At 42.7% G+C, this 14000-nt stretch overlaps 1 protein-coding gene across 1 annotated transcript in view; it reads right to left on the bottom strand.

Moving 5' to 3' along the window:
* The window catches only part of LOC129032625 (uncharacterized), a 79100-nt gene that overhangs the window by 17086 nt on the left and 48014 nt on the right, over positions 1-14000 (bottom strand). The window contains exon 9 of the mRNA XM_054480203.2: positions 98-233. Coding sequence (XP_054336178.1) covers positions 98-233 — 136 coding nt within the window. The remainder of the gene's footprint in view (positions 1-97; positions 234-14000) is intronic.

Genomic DNA, 14000 nt, shown 5'->3' with positions numbered 1-14000 from the left:
TGCTAAAAAGGTGCAGTTAAATAATTATCCCCATGATTTAATTCAAGCACTTAGTTTTAAAAGGTGAACAAATAAAGCCTCTTAACTTGCTACTTACCATGTTAAAGTTTGAATGAATTCCAATAAACCATTTTCTCCTTCTTTTCCTTTTCCATCTATGCCATTGTCTGCCAAATGCAACTTCACTAACCAAGGACCAGTTTCCATCAGACCTTCAATTTTCTTCTTGATTCCTATAAGAAAATCAAAGTATTTTATTATTTTTAGACAATAGTTCCCCTGTTTGTCACCAGCTAAGCTGACTTTACTCTTTTAGATTGTACTTTACTGGACTTGTGTGAGTAGATGCATTTGCAGTATAGTCAAGGAAATACTGTATATATAATTTTTAAAGTCCTTGTTTTATACTCAGTACATCCTTCCTTCTTTAGAACAAGAAGCCCAAAATTACTCTGCATGAAAGGAAATTCCATCTAAGATTTAGACTGTTGCCTTTACTTTGAAGAGGAAAACTGATGTATTTAGAAATTTCCTGGAAGAAGATGAATGAGTTGCCCACTGATCTAGGGGAAGTGATAGTTCTTATGAAGGAATTCAGCCCTTTAAAGGAGCCTGAAAAGCTGTTACCTTTTTGAGTTTTAAAAGAGAAAATCTGAAGGAGAAAGAACCATCCTGCCTTTGTAGAATTCATGACTGGACTCAGGGATCCTGGAGTTGGTTCACCCTTGTCAGTTGACACAGCTTTTGTAAAGTCTATTGTCAGTGCTGGGAAACAACATCAGGTCCACATTTAATTTATGTCAGTTCAAGTTGAGTTTGGCAAAGAAAAATACAAGAAGGGAATGGAGGAAAAGAAATAATCACAGGCATAATGCGGGCTCATCCACTCAGTAAGTATGAGATGGGAAATCGGAATTGGCAGTCCCAAGTTCAAACCTTTTTCTGGGGGCCTACAAGTGTTTAGAGTTATATGTGCCCCCTAAACACTAACCAACTACTTCATCTGGACCCAACTGAAGAAAGACCAAGTGATCTGTTCCAAAACTGGGGAAGAAACTGTGTGGGACTTAGAGATAATATGCCTAGATATTGTAATGTATGGGCAAATTACGGAATTTTAAAGGATCATTTAACTATACACTAATTTTGTCCACCATGTCCACCATCAAGAGCCTAACCCTGGAGCTAGACAAGACTTGAATTCCTTCACCATTTAACAAATATTTTCGAGCTCCTATTATGTGTCAGGCAGGGTTGTAGGTGCCAGGGACCCAACGGAGAACAAAAGAGACAAAAATCCCTGCCCTTATGAAGCTGACATTAAGTGAATGTTAACTAGCGTGGTTAGAGCAAGGAAGAGAACAGAGTCAAGGATAATCAAGCATAAGTTTTCAAGCCTGGAGGGAAAACTTAGTTTTCAGGAAAAGGAGATAAATTTGGACATCAGGCCTTCCTAGGTTGCTGGTTGGGGAAAAAGAGTAGAAAGTATGCTTTTAAAAAAAGGATTTGATTGGTTTCTTTGGACATGAATCTAATCTGCTGGGTTGTTGGATGAAACAGATAGGATTGGCTGGGCATCATGGCTCATGCCTGTAATCCCAGCACTTTGGGAGGCCAAGAAGGGCAGATCACTTGAGGTCAGGAGTTTGAGACCAGCCTGGCCAACATGGTGAAACCCATCTCTACTAAAAATACAAAAATTAGCCGGGTATTGTGGCATGTGCCTGTAGTTCCAGCTACTTGGGAGGCTAAGGCAGGAGAATTGCTTGAACCCGGGAGGCAAACATTGCAGTGAGCTGAGATTGCACCACCGCATAGCCTGGATGACAGAGCAAGAATGTGTCTTTAAAAAAAAAAAAAAAAAAAGGGAAATAGGCAGGATTTATTTTCCCTTAGAACACAGTTGGAGGGATGAACACTGGCCCATCTTTTGGTTTTATTAGGGGTAAGCCTAACTTGTCTAAATCTCATTCATCCTTACATCTAAGTAAGGCATGGGAATGATAGCAAACGACAGCTGTCATGAATGATATAACAGTGCTACATTATTCACACTAGAATAGTATCTGGCACATGGTAGGTATTTAATAAATGTTTGTTCAATGAATCAATGAATCAATGACTAATAGAGTGTAAAGTACAATCGTGTTATGGAAACTTTATCTCACTGTTCAGTGCTTTTCCAAGTACGGTGTTGCTAATAATGCCTTGAGACCACTCGTGAACAAGATGAAATATGATTTTTCTATTTGTAAAATCTCTTCACAAAGAAAAATGCGTTTGAAAACATAAGTTGACTGCCCAGAATGATGAACGATGTGGATACTGATCACATGTGGCATCCATTTCTTTTTTTTTTTTTTTTTTTTTTTCCTTTTATTATTATTATTATTATTATTATTATACTTTAGGTTTTATGGTACATGTGCGCAATGTGCAGGTAAGTTACATATGTATACATGTGCCATGCTGGTGCGCTGCACCCACCAACTCGTCATCTCGCATTAGGTATATCTCCCAATGCTATCCCTCCCCCCTCCCCCCACCCCACAACAGTCCCCAGAGTGTGATGTTCCCCTTCCTGTGTCCATGTGTTCTCATTGTTCAATTCCCACCTATGAGTGAGAATATGCGGTGTTTGGTTTTTTGTTCTTGCGATAGTTTACTGAGAATGATGATTTCCAATTTCATCCATGTCCCTACAAAGGACGTGAACTCATCATTTTTTATGGCTGCATAGTATTCCATGGTGTATATGTGCCACATTTTCTTAATCCAGTCTATCATTGTTGGACATTTGGGTTGGTTCCAAGTCTTTGCTATTGTGAATAATGCCGCAATAAACATACGTGTGCATGTGTCTTTATAGCAGCATGATTTATAGTCCCTTGGGTATATACCCAGTAATGGGATGGCTGGGTCGAATGGAATTTGTAGTTCTAGATCCCCGAGGAATCGCCACACTGACCTCCACAAGGGTTGAACTAGTTTACAGTCCCACCAACAGTGTAAAAGTGTTCCTATTTCTCCACATCCTCTCCAGCACCTGTTGTTTCCTGACTTTTTAATGATTGCCATTCTAACTGGTGTGAGATGGTATCTCATTGTGGTTTTGATTTGCATTTCTCTGATGGCCAGTGATGGTGAGCATTTTTTCATGTGATTTTTGGCTGCATAAATGTCTTCTTTTGAGAAGTGTCTGTTCATGTCCTTCGCCCACTTTTTGATGGGGTTGTTTGTTTTTTTCTTGTAAATTTGTTGGAGTTCATTGTAGATTCTGGATATTAGCCCTTTGTCAGATGAGTAGGTTGCAAAAATTTTCTCCCATTTTGTAGGTTGCCTGTTCACTCTGATGGTAGTTTCTTTTGCTGTGCAGAAGCTCTTGAGTTTAATTAGATCCCATTTGTCAATTTTGGCTTTTGTTGCCATTGCTTTTGGTGTTTTAGACATGAAGTCCTTGCCCATGCCTATGTCCTGAATGGTAATGCCTAGGTTTTCTTCTAGGGTTTTTATGGTTTTAGGTCTAACATTTAAGTCTTTAATCCATCTTGAATTGATTTTTGTATAAGGTGTAAGGAAGGGATCCAGTTTCAGCTTTCTACATATGGCTAGCCAGTTTTCCCAGCACCATTTATTAAATAGGGAATCCTTTCCCCATTTCTTGTTTTTGTCAGGTTTGTCAAAGATCAGATACTTGTAGATATGTGGCATTATTTCTGACGGCTCTGTTCTGTTCCATTGGTCTATATCTCTGTTTTGGTACCAGTACCATGCTGTTTTGGTTACTGTAGCCTTGTAGTATAGTTTGAAGTCAGGTAGTGTGATGCCTCCAGCTTTGTTCTTTTGGCTTAGGATTGACTTGGCGATGCGGGCTCTTTTTTGGTTCCATATGAACTTTAGAGTAGTTTTTTCCAATTCTGTGAAGAAAGTCATTGGTAGCTTGATGGGGATGGCATTGAATCTGTAAATTACCTTGGGAAGGATGGCCATTTTCATGATATTGATTCTTCCTACCCATGAGCATGGAATGTTCTTCCATTTGTTTGTATCCTCTTTTATTTCCTTGAGCAGTGGTTTGTAGTTCTCCTTGAAGAGGTCTTTCACATCCCTTGTAAGTTGGATTCCTAGGTATTTTATTCTCTTTGAAGCAATTGTGAATGGGAGTTCACTCATGATTTGGCTCTCTGTTTGTCTGTTATTGATGTATAAGAATGCTTGTGATTTTTGCACATTGATTTTGTATCCTGAGACTTTGCTGAAGTTGCTTATCAGCTTAAGGAGATTTTGGGCTGAGACAATGGGGTTTTCTAGATATACTATCATGTCATCTGCAAACAGGGACAATTTGACTTCCTCTTTTCCTAATTGAATACCCTTGATTTCCTTCTCCTGCCTAATTGCCCTGGCCAGAACTTCCAACACTATGTTGAATAGAAGTGGTGAGAGAGGGCATCCCTGTCTTGTGCCAGTTTTCAAAGGGAATGCTTCCAGTTTTTGCCCATTCAGTATGATATTGGCTGTGGGTTTGTCATAAATAGCTCTTATTATTTTGAGATACGTCCCATCAATTCCTAATTTATTGAGAGTTTTTAGCATGAAGGGTTGTTGAATTTTGTCAAAGGCCTTTTCTGCATCTATTGAGATAATCATGTGGTTTTTGTCTTTCGTTCTGTTTATATGCTGGATTACATTTATTGATTTGCGTATATTGAACCAGCCTTGCATCCCAGGGATGAAGCCCACTTGATCATGGTGGATAAGCTTTTTGATGTGCTGCTGGATTCTGTTTGCCAGTATTTTATTGAGGATTTTTGCATCAATGTTCATCAAGGATATTGGTCTAAAATTCTCTTTTTTTGTTGTGTCTCTGCCAGGCTTTGGTATCAGGATGATGCTGGCCTCATAAAATGAGTTAGGGAGGATTCCCTCTTTTTCTATTGATTGGAATAGTTTCAGAAGGAATGGTACCAGCTCCTCCTTGTACCTCTGGTAGAATTCGGCTGTGAACCCATCTGGTCCTGGACTTTTTTTGGTTGGTAAGCTATTGATTATTGCCACAATTTCAGCTCCTGTTATTGGTCTATTCAGAGATTCGACTTCTTCCTGGTTTAGTCTTGGGAGGGTGTATGTGTTGAGGAATTTATCCATTTCTTCCAGATTTTCTAGTTTATTTGCATAGAGGTGTTTGTAATATTCTCTGATGGTAGTTTGTATTTCTGTGGGATCGGTGGTGATATCCCCTTTATCATTTTTTATTGCATCTATTTGATTCTTCTCTCTTTTTTTCTTTATTAATCTTGCTAGCGGTCTATCAATTTTGTTGATCCTTTCAAAAAACCAGCTCCTGGATTCATTTATTTTTTGAAGGGTTTTTTGTGTCTCTATTTCCTTCAGTTCTGCTCTGATTTTAGTTATTTCTTGCCTTCTGCTAGCTTTTGAATGTGTTTGCTCTTGCTTTTCTAGTTCTTTTAATTGTGATGTTAGGGTGTCAATTTTGGATCTTTCCTGCTTTCTCTTGTGGGCATTTAGTGCTATAAATTTCCCTCTACACACTGCTTTGAATGCATCCCAGAGATTCTGGTATGTTGTGTCTTGGTTCTCGTTGGTTTCAAAGAACATCTTTATTTCTGCCTTCATTTCGTTATGTACCCAGTAGTCATTCAGGAGCAGGTTGTTCAGTTTCCACGTAGTTGAGCGGTTTTGAGTGAGATTCTTAATCCTGAGTTCTAGCTTGATTGCACTGTGATCTGAGAGACAGTTTGTTACAATTTCTGTTCTTTTACATTTATTGAGGAGAGCTTTACTTCCAAGTATATGGTCAATTTTGGAATAGGTGTGGTGTGGTGCTGAAAAAAATGTATATTCTGTTGATTTGGGGTGGAGAGTTCTGTAGATGTCTATTAGGTCCGCTTGGTGCAGAGCTGAGTTCAATTCCTGGGTATCCTTGTTGACTTTCTGTCTCGTTGATCTGTCTAATGTTGATAGTGGGGTGTTAAAGTCTCCCATTATTAATGTGTGGGAGTCTAAGTCTCTTTGTAGGTCACTCAGGACTTGCTTTATGAATCTGGGTGCTCCTGTATTGGGTGCATATATATTTAGGATAGTTAGCTCTTCTTGTTGAATTAATCCCTTTACCATTATGTAATGGCCTTCTTTGTCTCTTTTGATCTTTGTTGGTTTAAAGTCTGTTTTATCAGAGACTAGGATTGCAACCCCTGCCTTTTTTTGTTTTCCATTTGCTTGGTAGATCTTCCTCCATCCTTTTACTTTGAGCCTATGTGTGTCTCTGCACGTGAGATGGGTTTCCTGAATACAGCACACTGATGGGTCTTGAGTCTTTATCCAGTTTGCCAGTCTGTGTCTTTTAATTGGAGCATTTAGTCCATTTACATTTAAGGTTAATATTGTTATGTGTGAATTTGATCCTGTCATTATGATGTTAGCTGGATATTTTGCTCGTTAGTTGATGCAGTCTCTTCCTAGTCTCGATGTTCTTTACATTTCGGTATGATTTTGCAGTGGCTGGTACCGGTTGTGCCTTTCCATGTTTAGCGCTTCCTTCAGGAGCTCTTTTAGGGCAGGCCTGGTGGTGACAAAATCTCTCAGCATTTGCTTGTCTGTAAAGTATTTTATTTCTCCTTCACTTATGAAGCTTAGTTTGGCAGGATATGAAATTCTGGGTTGAAAATTCTTTTCTTTAAGAATGTTGAATATTGGCCCCCACTCTCTTCTGGCTTGTAGGGTTTCTGCCGAGAGATCCGCTGTTAGTCTGATGGGCTTCCCTTTGATGGTAACCCGACCTTTCTCTCTGGCTGCCCTTAACATTTTTTCCTTCATTTCAACTTTGGTGAATCTGACAATTATGTGTCTTGGAGTTGCTCTTCTCGAGGAGTATCTTTGTGGCGTTCTCTGTATTTCCTGAATCTGAATGTTGGCCTGCCTTGCTAGATTGGGGAAGTTCTCCTGGATAATATCCTGCAGAGTGTTTTCCAACTTGGTTCCATTCTCCCCGTCACTTTCAGGTACACCAATCAGACGTAGATTTGGTCTTTTCACATAGTCCCACATTTCTTGGAGGCTTTGCTCGTTTCTTTTTATTCTTTTTTCTCTAAACTTCCCTTCTCGCTTCATTTCATTCATTTCATCTTCCAGGGCTGATACCCTTTCTTCCATTTGATCGCATCGGCTCCTGAGGCTTCTGCATTCTTCACGTAGTTCTCGAGCCTTGGTTTTCAGCTCCATCAGCTCCTTTAAGCACTTCTCTGTATTGGTTATTCTAGTTATACATTCTTCTAAATTTTTTTCAAAGTTTTCAACTTCTTTGCCTTTGGTTTGAATATCCTCCCATAGCTCGGAGTAATTTGATCGTCTGAAGCCTTCTTCTCTCAGCTCGTCAAAGTCATTCTCCGTCCAGCTTTGTTCCGTTGCTGGTGAGGAACTGCGTTCCTTTGGAGGAGGAGAGGTACTCTGGTTTTTAGAGTTTCCAGTTTTTCTGCTCTGTTTTTTCCCCATCTTTGTGGTTTTATCTACTTTTGGTCTTTGATGATGGTGATGTACAGATGGGTTTTTGGTGTGGATGTCCTTTCTGTTAGTTTTCCTTCTAACAGACAGAACCCTCAGCTGCAGGTCTGTTGGAGTAGCTGGCCGGCCGTGTGAGGTGTCAGTCTGCCCCTGCTGGGGGGTGCCTCCCAGTTAGGCTGCTCGGGGGTCAGGGGTCAGGGACCCACTTGAGGAGGCAGTCAGCCCGTTCTCAGATCTCCAGCTGTGTGCTGGGAGAACCACTGCTCTCCTCACAGCTGTCAGACAGGGACATTTAAGTCTGCAGAGGTTGCTGCTGTCTTTTTGTTTGTCTGTGTCCTGCCCCCAGAGGTGGAGCCTACAGAGGCAGGCAGGCCTCCTTGAGCTGTGGTGGGCTCCACCCAGTTCAAGCTTCCAGGCTGCTTTGTTTACCTAAGCGAGCCTGGGCAATGGCGGGCGCCCCTCCCCCAGCCTGGCTGCCGACTTGCTGTTTGATCTCAGACTGCTGTGCTAGCAATCAGCGAGACTCCGTGGGCGTAGGACCCTCTGAGCCAGGTGCGGACTATACTCTCCTGGGGCACCGTTTCCTAAGCCCGTCGGAAAAGCACAGTATTCGGGTGGGAGTGGCCCGATTTTCCAGGTGCCGTCTGTCACCCCTAGAAGGGGAACTCCCTGACCCCTTGCGCTTCCCGAGTGAGGCAATGCCTCGCCCCTGCTTCGGCTGGCGCACGGTGCTCTCACCCACTGACCTGCGCCCACTGTCTGGCACTCCCTAGTGAGATGAACACGGTACCTCAGATGGAAATGCAGAAATCACCCGTCTTCTGCGTCGCTCGCGCTGGGAGCTGTAGACCGGAGTGGCATCCATTTCTTTTTGCCCCTTTCTGGCATGATAGAAAGCAGTGGTGACCAACAGGGCCAAGGCTGAAAGCCAAAAGCTAAATTCCTTTCCAGCTGCTCAGCTTTGCAAGGAAATACATCATCTTAGCCAGTCTACATCCCTAACTTAGCCAGTGTGGCACAAATGTGTGCCCTTGGAGAGGAAGGGACTTCCAGGCCTGTGAATGGCCTGGTCCAACGTGTACTCCCATGGCAAAAACAATCAAAGTCTCCCTCCAGCTGATGATAAGACAGTCACAATGTCATCTCTGCCCATGAAAAATAACCAGTTTGGAAAATGCTAGTCTAAACCACTCTCCAGAATTTAGACCTCTAATGAGTTATGGCGGCCGTGTTAGATAATAGGAAGGCTGGCATTGCTCAGTACAGGAACTTCCTGCTCCAGAGCTTTAACCAAAGTTCAAGCAAAACTGGATTCTTTCCCCTAGGTTGAAAACAAATTCCTTGGAGTAAGGGTGGGTATGTGCTCAGGTCTTGGTAATACTTGATACACTCCAGCTGTATTCACCGTAACCCATTTTTACCTAATCTTACATTTCTTTACTTTGAAACAAAAACAAGCTCACCAACAATGACCATTTTAATTTACCCCCTCTGTCTGGGAGAATTTAGCAGTGGCATAGCTATGCCTGGTTGTGCCCAAGAGGCAGGGTGGTGTAGTAGATGTGCGGAATGTCCAGGTTTAAAACCTCTCCAGAAAATGCTATGAAACTCCTTGGAAAGTCACTTGACTTCTCTGAATCTAAATTTCCTCTGGCAAAATAGAGATCATAATACCCATCTCTTAGAAGCATTGTGAGGACGGCTGGGAAGCATTGTGAAATAGTGGTGGTAGAGGCACGTAGGACACAGTTTTAGTGCCTCGCTTGCCAGCGTTATCTCTGGATTTCATACGTCGCTGAAACACTGAAATGGGAGCAACCTGGTGAAGAAACTTCATGTGCAAGTATCCTTCCTTCTACCACTGTCTCCCTGAGGATCAGGAGGACAATGGCACGCCTTCCCTGGCAGCCACTCCACAGATCCAGTATGGACCCACCCAGCCTTGTGCTTCCTCTCATTTTCTCTTTGGTCAATTGCCAAGCTTCCCCAGGTGTCCTGGACTTCAGAATCTTTCTCACCACCCTCTTTGAACTGGCTGCTAGGTCCTGTTAATTCTCTTCCTTCTAAATATATTGAGACTCCATCTTTCTATCACTGCAGCCTCGCTTTATCTTCTCTTGCCTGAACCAGCGTAAAAGCTTCCTGCTTTTCCTACCGCTCCCCTCTCATCCCCGACTCCCGACGCCGCTCCAGAATCCTGCTAAGCTAGTGCAGTTGTCCTCTTCCTTCAGTGGACCTCGTCAGACACGATGAGAAGCCTTCTGACATTGATGAGATCTGGGAGATTGTGGATAGACTGTGCCTGACAGTGGAGGAGAAGATAATCACCAGGACAGAGGGTAACACTGATGACTTGCTAGTTGGTGGAAATGCCTCCTCTGAAGGCCCCAAGGGCAAAGGTATCCAAAGCACCCAAAGTCATCATTGGTGTTGATATTGTCATGAACCATCACTTGCAGGAAACCAGCTTCACAAAGGATGCCTACAAGTACATCAGCGGGGCAAGGTGGTTCTTGCCTGTAATTCCAGCACTTTGAGAGGCTGAGGTGAGAGGATCATTTAAGCCTACCAGTTTGAGACCAGTGTGAGCAACGTGAAGAGACCCAGTCTGTACAAAAAAAAATTAGTTGGCCATGGTGGTCACATCTGTGGTCCCAACTACTTGGGAGGCTGAGGTGGGTGGATTGCTTGAGGCCAGTAGGTCAAGGCTGCAGTGAGTCATGATCACACCACTGCACTCCAGTCTGGGCCACAGAGTGAGTTCCTATCTCAAGAAGAAAACAAAAAAAAGAAGTACATTAACGATGACACGAAATCAATGAAAGGCAAACTTGAAGGAGAGAGATCAGAAAGAGTAAAACCTTTTATGGTAGGGCTGCAGAATAAATCAAGCACATCCTTGCTAATTTCAAAAACTACCAGTTCTTTTTTGATGAAAACATGAATCCTGATGGCATGGTTGCTCTTCTGAACGACCGTGAGGATGGTGTGACCCTGTATAAGATTTTCTTTAACAATGGTTTAGAAATGGGTAAATATTAACAGATTTGGCAATTACTTTGAATATATCACCTATCATCATAAATGGCTGCTGCTTGCCATCCACAAAACACCAGGTCTTAAGATAAATGGGCCCTTCATTTATTTTGACTGTGATTTATGTGGAGTGAAGGCCTTGTTTTTTTAAGAAAAAAAAAAAAACATGTCACATAGGTTGTCTAAAAATAAAATGCATTTAAACTTAAAAAAAAAAAAAGCCTATAACTAGTCTCCTATCCTCTAACTATTCCTCTCTCTAAAGCACATTCTGCAAAACTGCCGAAGATGCTTTTCAAAAACCCAGTTCTCACTATGCTACTGTCCTGCTTCAAAACCATCATGTCTCCCTCTTTGCACATAGGAGAAAATCTAACTCCTGAACTCAGCATTCATGGCTTTCAGTCATGTGGGTCCACTGGCCTCTTCAGTCACATTTCCAGCCTCTTTCCCAGTGACCGCTCTACGGCAAAAGTCACCCCTCCAGATGCCTAATACGCCAGGCACCTTCCTCCTGTTAGCCTTTTCTCATGTGGTCTGTCTGCGTGGAACCTCCTCGCTTAACGCAGCTGACAAACCTCTTCTCATTTCTTCCAAGGAGAGCCCTGTTTCCTAAATGGGCCAGTACTCAAAGGTCAAGTGTAAATTTTCATGGAACCAGCATCCCCCAGAGAGGCTCTCCATATCCTTCACTTGCTGGCCTCTTTTGGGACCACCAGAACAGGTGGGCATTCTACATTCTGGGGGCATCAGATTAACCACTACTCAAATGTTCATCTGTGGATGCCAGGCCCTGGTAGACCTTCTCCTTGTGGTTGAATTATTTTTTTAACTTGTTAAAAATAGCTTCTTTCCATCGAAAAGGAACGTGTGTAATTTCCTGTGTAAGTCCTAGTTTTATAAACCAGAACATAAACTGTTTGCTTGATTATAGGACTTAAGAAGGCAAAATGTAGTGTTTGATGATTCACACCTTGGGCCTTGGGACCTTTCTATAAAGGTTTCCATTGTTTAGCTGTCACCCCAGGATGAAGCCCCAAATAAAATAATTGCAGGATTATAACTGGCAACTTCCTGTTTTGCAACTAATAAAGCTGTTTTGAAGATTACATCTTGACTTTTGAACTTGGTCTTTGCATTCCATAATGCCACTGGTATTTCTGTGGACTGTGGCTATGATACAAGCAATGATGCCTTATTTGGGGAAGTGTATTTGCCACTTGGGTGGCAAGGTACTGTAGTAAAGTTCTGATCAATCCCAAGTTTGTGGACACACCATTTTATGGTTGGATTTTTGGCCCATGTACATGCCTAAGTCACTTACTGGCTCTCCCTGTCCTAAATCCTCCAAAATTGAAACAGCCCTGGAGGTTGTCTGTGGGGCTTGGGCTGGGAGTGAACAGGCACAGGATACCCCAAGTCCTCACTGGGTCTTTCAAGAACTTTGGGGGCCTTGAGGCAACAAGGCAGCAATGGCTGAATAGGGCTCAGAGAAACCATCCAAACTGGGGTTGGCTATTCCTGATGACCTTACAGTGACTTCCAGTCTTCAGCTATCTTTTGGCTCTTTGTGGATCTCGCAGGTTTGTGACTAGGCATAGACCAAGCCAGACATCATCCACTTGAGCACCGATCAACTTCCAGGCCCACGATTCCTAGTTCCTGTATCCCCATGGTACAGAGAGCCATGGGGCTCAGAGGTGGCTTCCCTGAGTATAGAAGAAGAAAGTATAGAAGACAGTATAGAAGAAGACAGAGAAGCCAGAATGGAAATGGGACTGAGTCTTGTCTGTTCTGCAGTTTTCAGGGCAGAGAAGAGGCATCTCAGAGCCTCGGTCTGCTCTCTGATTTTCTTCATTGTGCAAAATAAATCAGGAGCAGACAGTCTGATTTTTTCAAGTCCAAAACAGTGATTCTCAAAGTGTGATCCTCGGACCAGCAGCATCAGCACCCTGGGAACTGGATAGAAATGCACACTGTCCAGCTTCACTCAGATCTACTCACTCAGAACCTGGTGGGTGGTGCCCAGCAGTCTGTTTTAACAAGCCCTCTGGGTACCCCTGAGGCTGCTCAAATTTGAGGACCCTTGTTCTAATAACTCTTCATCTTCAGGGGTGCACTGAGGCAAGACTGATTTGGACAAAAATCTTTAACTCCGGCAAACATAGAAAGAAGATATTTTGCTTCCTTTATTAACTTATAAACGGTTGCTCAATGTAAAGCTGTCAAGTTCTCGTATTGCTCTAAATGTTCTTATCACTCCAAATGAGAGGAATAATAATAGGCATCAGGTTTCCTAATGGGTGTTTTGCCTCAGTGGCATTGTGGGGACAACTTTCCAAGCAGCAGGCCAAAAGCCTCTTGTCCACAAAGAGGTCAGCATGGAAATCGTTTGACTGTTTCCAGTTAGAGCCAAATGGAAACCATCTGGACTTGTCACTCAGGAGGCTGATGTAGATCAATCTGAACCTTTACTTTGAAACAAGTAGAACTCTTCTACCAAAGACCAAACTCACCCCCCAAACACTTTATGATAGCAAAAACAATTGTCAAATGTGGGAAGCTGTTGTTGAATTTGCTTTGTAAACTCTGGAAAGCATGACACTAGTCTGCCCTGAAAGGAAGCTATAAAATAAGTATGATATTAGATATAAAAGGATTTGAGGCAAAGAATTCCTTGGGAAACAAGACTTTAATGGCTCCCAATGTCTACTAGGTTAAGTATAAACTCTCCATCTAATATGCAAACTCTTCCTTACTATGACCTCCCCTCTTGCCAAGGGCCGCCCTCCCCTCATCCTCTTGTTCTACCTAAACCTGCAGGCTCATGGCTTGCATTAAGGCCCTTCTTCCTCACTTAAGTCCTTCCTCACCTAAGCCTTTCCTTTGAAAAAAAAATTTTTTTTATTTCCATAGATTACTGGGGAATAGGTGGTGTTTGGTTACACGAGTAAGTTATTAAGTGGTGATTTGTGAGATTTTGCTGCACCCATCACCTGAGCAGTATACACCGAACCTTATTTGTAGTCTTTTATCCCTCACCCTCTTCCCAGCCTTTCCCCCAAGTCTCCAAAGTCCATTGTGTTATTCCTTTTTTTTTTTTTTTTTTGAGACGGAGTTTTGCTTTTGTTGCCCAGGCTGGAGTGCAATGGTGCGATCTCGGCTCACTGAAACCTCTACCTCCTGGGTTCAAGCGATTCTCCTGCCTCAGCCTCTCGAGTAGCTGGGATTACAGGCATGCGCCACCATGCCCAGCTAATTTTTGTATTTTTAGTAAAGACAGGGTTTCTCCATGTTGGTCAGGCTGGTCTTGAACTCCCAACCTCAGATGATCTGTCCCCCTCAGGCTCCCAAAGTGCTGGGATTACAGGTGTGAGCCACCGCGCCCGGCCCATTGTGTCATTCTTATGCCTTTGCATCCTCATACTTAGCTCCCACTTATG

This window comes from Pongo pygmaeus, chromosome 2 (assembly GCF_028885625.2).
Source record: "Pongo pygmaeus isolate AG05252 chromosome 2, NHGRI_mPonPyg2-v2.0_pri, whole genome shotgun sequence".
NCBI lineage: Eukaryota > Metazoa > Chordata > Mammalia > Primates > Hominidae > Pongo > Pongo pygmaeus.
The sequence above is the reverse complement of the archived record's forward strand: the minus strand, read 5'-3'. Positions and strand labels throughout refer to the sequence as shown.